At 38.5% G+C, this 8,545-nt stretch overlaps 1 protein-coding gene across 1 annotated transcript; it reads right to left on the bottom strand.

The window, feature by feature from the left end:
- Positions 1 to 2,850: 2,850 nt before the first annotated feature.
- trmt12 (tRNA methyltransferase 12 homolog) lies at positions 2,851 to 8,397 on the bottom strand. Its single transcript, XM_041796965.1, has 7 exons — positions 8,242 to 8,397; positions 7,901 to 8,069; positions 6,798 to 6,996; positions 6,580 to 6,727; positions 6,228 to 6,337; positions 5,862 to 6,019; positions 2,851 to 4,036 (listed from the first exon to the last, which is right to left on the bottom strand). The coding sequence occupies exons 1-7, from the start codon at positions 8,292 to 8,294 to the stop codon at positions 3,659 to 3,661; spliced, it is 1,215 nt and encodes a 404-aa protein (XP_041652899.1). The 5' UTR covers positions 8,295 to 8,397; the 3' UTR covers positions 2,851 to 3,658.
- Between the last annotated feature and the right edge of the window lie 148 nt (positions 8,398 to 8,545).

The raw sequence follows: 8,545 nt of genomic DNA, 5'->3' as shown, positions 1-8,545 counted from the left end.
CTATATGATTTTGAATAACACTTTAAATTTTGCTGTGTGTTATGTTATAGAGGTCTGACTTTATCTGAACAACCTGGTTGGAGATCTATTTTCTTGTTTTTGCCAGTAAGGAAAGATCAGATTTTACAACTCCTCAGTATCTACCCCGTACTTTTCCTTAAGTAAAGTTTGGCCAGAGAAGCTGTACTTTTACTTTAGTGAAATAATATTTTTCTACCTCTAGTTTTATCTATAAAATAAAGGTATTTTTTGTTTTTTATTAATTAAGTAGAAGGAAAAATTAACTTTAATATGATCTTTGTCAATCCAGTTTCATATTTTATACAGTATAGCTTTCCAAGTGGGAACAGACAAATATTGCAAAAAAAACCTTCTACCAAGTATTTTTTTTATAAAATAAAAACCCCATGTGAAGAAACTCATTTGTGCCAGCACTCAGAAAGAAAATCCTCATGTGCAGCTGCCCTCACAGCAGATAGAAATAGGTGACAAGAGAAGAGATAAACAACAACAAAAACTTGAACTGTGACCTGCCAGAGGAGCTTTGTGCTTCTAGGGATAGGTTGCCACTGGATGGATTAACACCATTCATCCAGAAGATATTCCCTTATTTGGGGTTGAAATCTCCCCCAGCAGTTCTCATGAGCTACCGCCTGTGAAGACTCCATCATATGATTCACATCACTCTTATATGCATGAAAATATCTAGTGAGCTCCCATGTATGGAAGAATCTGCATTCTGTTTTCTCACTTTTTTTTTTATCCAGACTCTGCCCTTAATTTCACACCTGTCTTATAGATAGAAATACTGCTTCTTTAAACAGGAATTTATTTTTTGGATTATTACTGGCATGTAAAGAGAACTTCCTTAAATATCAAATACTTCCAAAAAAGTGCCTACCATAGATTTTACTTCTATAGATGCAGCGTATTCATACAACCCCAGTTCCAAATGATTTTGGACATCATGTAAATGTAAATAAAATGAGGATCTGATCATTTTTAACTGAAAAAAGCCAATAACATATCAAAGTTGAGACTGGGGTATGCCATTTTGAATTTGACTTAAGCCTTTCTCCCTGCATACTGAGATTTCTTAAGATTCTTTGAATCTTTGCATGATGTTTATAACTGTAGACACTAAAATCCTTGGATATTTTCCAAATTTACAGTTAAAAATAAAGCTAACGCCTTGTCCTCTAATGACACTGATTGGTTTGGTCTGTTCTCAGACTGGAGACAATCATTTCAGATTGGAGCTTTGCAAGATAGATCTAATTGATGATAGACATTGGAGTCTGGCCAATCCATTTACTTTGCAAAGCTAGTTATTCTCCAAACTGAAAATGATCAAGGCCCAGGTCAGGGACAGATGAGGGTGAAGACAGACTCCCCAGTCTTATGCTGCTACCCACAGAACAGTGATCCTCAACCATCACCCTGAGGGCCACATCAGGCCCCACAAAGCTTTCCACCTGGCCCCTAGAAGATGATTAAAATTCAGGAAATGTGTAAAGAAAAAATACATTGTGGTATTTAGTGAAATTTTTATTTAAATCCCTATACAGTTATAAAAAAACCCCAAAACAATTGATACATCAGTCCATTCTTGATTAAAACTGCTGTTCTCCTCATCAACTTTCTGCTCCAGGCTCTTTAAGAGTGCATTTTCCCCTAGACAATTAGGAACAGAGAGAGCAAGTTCATTTCTATTTTCAGCTTTGATTTTCCAACACAATATGACAGTCTAGTGATTAAACTAAAGACCTGTTTCCTGCACAGATTTTTCCTCAGTCACAACACATCATGTTTGCATCAAACCCAGTGACAGGGAACACAACAGCCCTAGAAATATGTAGCTAAAATATCTTAATCTCCCCCTTGTGAATGGCTGCAATGTAAGCCGTAAGGACTGGTCTCACTACTAAAGGCTAAAGATTAGGTGCATTTGGAAGAAGATTAAACTATGTAAACAATAAGATGTTAATTAGACAGAAATGTTGATTTATTGTAGTTCATTTAAAATCTGGTCTGATGACCCCTGCCATAGAGGGACATCCCAGTTAACTCAAACAAGGTCAATGGTATCATCAAACACATGACCAAAGTAAGAATTCTACTCTGATTCTAACACCCCTTCCCCCTATCCTTACTAAGCTCATAAAGCACTTATAGTTCATTTTCACCAACATCCTCACTCGTCTATATTTGTGAAATAAATGCCTAAATAGTTGCTGGTAATAATTTCCATCCTGCTTTGTTACAATGGTGTGGTAGGTTTAAACAGGATAAAAAAACTTAAAATTTAAACAGGATTTGCCTTGGTGCCCACAACATACAGCATGTGCTCTTGTATCATTATTTTCACTCCTTCCCCCTTAAATGTCCTGAGCTGGCCACTTTTTATGATGACATACAAGGAAAAATCCACTTTCACAGTATTTTGCACACATTTCTGGTTTTCCAGGGCATCTGTTTACCCCCAAATGTGTATAAGCCAACCAAGTCCGTTGTTAGTGGTTCAGTGATGTCTGACAAAACAAAATATGATGGTTCAGAATCTGTGCTCCATCACAGTGATAGTCCTTAGAATGATCTGTGCCCCTTTTTGGTATCTCCATGTAAAGGCTCATTTATGACCTTTTGGTCCATACTCTGTATTCATTTCGTCTGGTTTTCGTCCGTTCTCTCCATGCTTACAGATACGCACCAACATTGCAATGTCACTGCTATTAGAGCAACAAAACACCTGACGTAGCTGCTATCAAAGAGTAAACTCCATACAGAACTGCATAACACGAACCATGGCGACTGTAGACATGTCACGACTTTTGTCATATGACTTTTGTCGTTTTTGAAAAGAAAAAACTCTCTGCTGTTCTTTGTTCTTATTTTAACGAAGAAATGTCGTCAAGTTCTGATAAAACTGACGTATTAGCAGAATCCACGCTACTGCCATATCTGTGCTGGCCTCTTGTAACTGCTTGCTTACGTCAGGGCTCTGCCGCGCCTAAAAGTACTGCCCCTTGTCACTGATTGGTCCTGTCACTTTCTAACCAGGCCTAAACGGTGTGTTGGATTTCTATTTGACCAAAGCATGGCACAGATGTTTCATTTAGATCACAGAGCACAATGTTAAAGGTGAAAAGGGGGTAGGATTTGTTTGGAGAGGGTCAACACAACAAACATGAATCCCATAAATAAAATCAAACTGCAAACTTGAATACCAGGCAGCTGCAGGAATGCAAAAGTTTGCATTCCTGCAGCTGCCTGAATTAGGAGCAGTGAGAGCAAGTAATTGTCTGTTTTCAGCTCAGATTTTCCTACACAATATGACAGTCTAGTGACTAAACAATGGGTTAAAATTAAGTATCAAAACAAGAATATGAAAACACTTAAAGATCTCCATTTTCAGAGAAGGTGTCGGGTGGAAAGAAAACGAGGCTGTGGCGCAAGTGAAGCTTGGCACTTTCTAAAATGTGATAACACAGCCTGAGGCAGTGTCATAGCTGTGAACCTGTCCATGATGAATAAAGCTTTATAAAAACATCAGCAATATCACCTCACTGATAAAATAAACACAACAACCAGCTAATGTGTTATACCTCTAGAACATTCAGTTTATTTTGATTAAATTAAATAATTGTCTGTCTGCAGCTCAGGACGGTCTGCACTCCAAATCCAGCACTATGTGATGAACATGAGGAGCGTATGACTTTACGTGTTCTATGTGCTGGATGTTTGTTATCCACGCCGCACCAGTGATGTCTTTTAACAGAGAGCGAATGCGGTTTGCTGTGTCATCGGCCCAGGCCTGCCACACCTCTCTGTCGGTCCTTTTCCCAGAAATCCTCTGGGTGGCATCATCTATTGCTGGAATGGTTGCTGTGTTCGGAAACGGCGAGGTGACGTTCTGGTGAATGTGCAAAACACCACCAGTCACTCTCTTCAGCAGCCTGCAGGCGACAGGCCAGCCATCCTCAGAGCTCGGTATGAGGCCGAGGTTCACTCTGTCAGCAATGTCACAGATTTGGAGCTGGAAAAATAAACAAAAGCAATGAATGTTACCAACAAAATTCTTACCAATACCTTCTATAAACATTCTTTATTATAAATGTTATTTTTTAACGAGGTCATTGAATTTCTACAGCTATATTCACTGCACAAACATTATCAGAGCCCACACATTTTACAGAGCATAAAAAAGCTCCTGTTAGAGACCAGTGGTCTAAAATAAATCATTGGCCTTTTGCAGGTAAAATGATTTTACTTGCAAATTTAAAGTAAGGGGAGGTAACTTTATTTATACCCATAGGCAGATGTGGTTTGAAGTTATCAGTTCCAGATGAAAACATTGCACAATAGTATTTTAAAGCAAACTTGTGCTGTAAAAAATAAGAGAACAGAAAAGTAAAAGGCTCTTTTGTCCTGCACTTGCAAATACTGAAATGAGTTAAGATGAAATGTAATGTAAACCCAGGCAACCAGATAGCACAACTGTAAAAGTGCAAAAATCCTGGAATACTGTACCTCACAACTCTTACTGTAATTAAATTATTTACTTAAGCACAGATGAGGACAAAATTATTTTCCCCCATGGCAATTACATTTGCATTTCCCAAGTGCTGTTAAACATAGCAAAGATTTTTTTAACATAGTTTTTCCAAACATCCTAGTTCTATTTTGGATCCTTACATTACTTTTCTTTGCACACAGAAACACAATTATTTCACAAAAAACAAAAACCACTAGAGGCCTGCACAGAATTGGACCAAGAAAACACCTCTATAAAAGAGACACCTTCAAGCCAAATGAAAGAAAGCTAATGACTACCTGGAGGAAGATTCTGCATACTGGAAGTGTGTCCTTTGGTCAGATGAGACCAATCTAGAGCTCTTCGGTCAAAGAGATGCTGTTAAGTTTGGGTAAAGAAGGGAGAGGCGAATAACCCATAGAACACCATCCCCACAGTGAAACATGGCGGTGAGAGTATAATGCTGTGGGGATGCTTGTAAAGGGAAGGAATCATGAAGAAAGAAAATATGTGAAGATTCTGAGAAAAAAATCTGAAGCAGTCAGAAGCAAAACTGGGTCTGGGTCATCGCTTCATCTTCCAATGCAACAACGACCCAAACATACGTGGCTCCTGGTGAAGAACTACCTCCAGAAAACCAAGGTGAGCATTATTGAGTGGCCTGCACAAAGCCCTGACTTGAATCCCGATGAAAATCTGTGGGATGAATTGAAGACCAAGGTCCATGCCAGAAGACCATCAAATCTGGAGGAGCTTGAGAGATTGGCCAAAGAAAAATGGGCTGGGATTCTGCAGGAGACAAGTCTGAGACTTGTTGAAAACAAAACAAGCAACTGTAGGCTGTTAGCCAGCAAAAAGGAGACATGATTTACTATTAAAGCACCAGGGGGTTAATAGTTTAGACCTGGTAGTTTTAGTTTTTTTTTGTTTGTTTGTTTTTTTTGTGAAAAAAATATTGTTCCTGTACAAAATGAAATAATATAAGCATCCAAAATAAAACTAGGATGTTGGGGAAAGCAGAAAAATCCCTTGCTCTGTTTAACAGCACTTGGGAAATGCTTATGTGTAATACAATATGTTTCTGTGCATTTCTGCTGGTCTCAACAAAGGAAACTGTCAGAGGAACTACTGTTGATTTTGATCAGACCACATGGCACGCTGATAGTTGTGCCTCTACATCAGAAAAGTCCTTATTTCTAACACTTTTGAGTTGTTACTCAGCCATTCCACCTACAATTAAGTGAATTTTAAGTGCTCTCTTGTGCAGATTCAAATAACAGGATACATGCCAAGCAAGTGTAATGGTATGGGTATGAAAACTAATTACTTGTCTGTTATCTCCTTGGTGAACAGTGCAACGGTCAGACACTCCGTTCAACACAAGGTTTTTCTTCAAAGCTTCAACTGCGTCAGGGTTCCACTCACAGGCGTGGACATGATGGGCCCCCGCGTGCACCAGATAGGGGAGAGTGAAGTATCCAATACCTGATACAAGACACAGCAGTGACCATTAATTACTGGAGAAGAAAACAAAGCTAAGATAAAACAGCTGTAATACAATGGGCTATTTTTCTCTGCAGGGCTTCTATTCAAATTCCAAATACCAGATTTAGTGATATGTATTCAAATATCCTTTTGTATTACCTCATAATGATAGTAAAAAAAAAATCTATTATACAACAATTTATCTCACCCGCATACAAATCAACCACAGTCTCCCCTTTGCAGTCAAATCCCGCGACTCTGAGCTTTTCTGTTATGTTTCCAGCTGAGAACATGCATTTGGTCACATCAAACTCATACCTGAAATCAAAGGTAAAACATTTACAAGTTCAGATCTGTTTGTGTCAAAGGCAGAGCAAGCAACAACTGATACAGGCTGATGCCTCTCATATATGCCGAACAAAATATTTAACTTCTAACCTAATAAGTTGCTAATATAATCCAACCCCCAGTCAAATGCATGTGTGGGATTTGTGTTCCTAAGACCTTTACAGTTAGAAAATAGAAGTACAAGGCTTGAAGTGGTGATGTCTGAGTTTTACCTTATCTTGTTGTCTACATGTTGGACCCAGCTGTTTTCTCCTAACAGCATTGTTACCATGGGAGACCTAAATCCATCACTGGTTATTCGACTAATCTTTGCCAGGCGCTGAGCCCCCAGTCCTTTGGCCACTGAACTCCATAGCTGATCTTAAAAAAGAGAAAATTATCGATACATTTCTTTTATATTTTTTTGTACCTTTGCAAGTAGTTACAGTACCTATTTTCTTCCATATTGGCAGGCTGAAACAGTTTTCCCCCAGCAGGATAAGGTCTCCATGCCGCTGAAAGCTATGAGGAAGATCTGCCTTCAGTTCCTCCAACCATCTTTTTCCATTGCGTTCCAATAACTCCTGCAGGATTTTCTCTAGTTTGTTACGACCTGATCTTTCTCTCCTTTTCTTCGACAACAGAGGAGACTGTGGAGAAATCAAAGGAGACAACTGAGGTTCAAAACAAAAACTAAAAGGGTGCAGTGTAGTACTGCCTGTTGCAGACCTGACGATATGTAATACCTGCAAAGGCAATAAATGCCCACAAATATAATAAACCACAGACAAATTCAAGGGAAACCTGCAGCTTTGAATGCCTACTGCAAATGCAATAACACATTTCCCACAAACTTAATAACCAGGGGTGGAAAGTAACTAATTACATTTACTCAGATTACTGTAATTGAGTGGTTTTTTTGGTACTTGTACTTTCTTGAGTACATTTTGAAATCAGTACCTCTACTTTTACTTAAAAAAGTCTTAACCAGAGTAACTTTACTTTTACTTGAGTACAGTACTCTTGTACTTTTTCCACCTCTGTTCACTACACAGTAGCACATGGTGAAAGAACAATCCCACATCACATCCCAAAACAGCAAAAACTGAAGTGTTGATATCTCAGGGTTAAACATTTCAGAGTCAATAGCTGTACTTTTCCACCTCAGTTAATAACTATTACATATGCTGGAAGTAATTTATATGTAACTAACAGAAGCATTGTGTACAAAGGGAGTTCCATTGTTTTACAATACGGTAAGTAATCAATATTTTGGTTTCGAAGAGTTTGTACCTTGTATGTATGACACAGGAACTTTCTTCCACAGGGCGAGACATTTAATTTTGATAATTTGCCAATAAAGCTGATTCTGAAATTTGTTAATACGTTTGCAGTTGGCAAGTACTACATGTTTGTGGGAAATGTCTTAAATCTGTGGGATTATTACATTACATGTTGCAGATTTGTATCATGTTTGTGGTTTATTACAGTTGTGAGCAGTTGTTACGTTTGCAGGAGTTACATAGTATTAAAGTGATGTCCAGCTTTAATTACCTGACTCCAAAATATTTCACAGAAGCTGTCTGAGGCCACCATACTTCTCAGCGATTGCAGATCAAGCTGTGTCAAACAGGATGGTATGATAGGCAGAAGGACTGTCTCATCTGAGTTTTTCAATAAGCACGAATTCATGTCCAGAGCTCCTATGGACTGTAGACATTTTCTGTGAAGAGAGATGGAATTATAACACAAAACCACAGACACGTTAATGGCTTTAAAAAAAAAACAAAACAAACAAAAACTGTCAGACTACTGGGTTCCCATCACTGTAAAGGTTCCCATGCTAACGGCTAGCTAACTTAGCTCTACTGTTTACGCACTCGACGGCTATTTACCTGAATTTCTGTGCGTGACACTGCGACACACGAAGGCAGGGGACACCGTCCATGAACAAGGTAACAAATAATTACGATGATTTTTTTTATTTACAGATTCAAAGAATGCTAAACAACCCTGAAAACTGTAGCTGCTCCCTGATAAACAGAGTGTGTTTCCAGCCGTGTGACTTAGCGGGACGGACCATTCAAAGGGCAAAACTTTATTGGACAGCAAACGCGTACAAGATATTCAACTTTCTGAAGTAGAGGAGAAGTTGTCGTTGTTGCAATATGACTAGAATTTTAAAATAAAAATGCACCG

Source organism: Cheilinus undulatus, linkage group 10 (assembly GCF_018320785.1).
Source record: "Cheilinus undulatus linkage group 10, ASM1832078v1, whole genome shotgun sequence".
NCBI classification, from domain to species: domain Eukaryota; kingdom Metazoa; phylum Chordata; class Actinopteri; order Labriformes; family Labridae; genus Cheilinus; species Cheilinus undulatus.
This window is presented reverse-complemented; position numbering and strand designations above follow the sequence as displayed.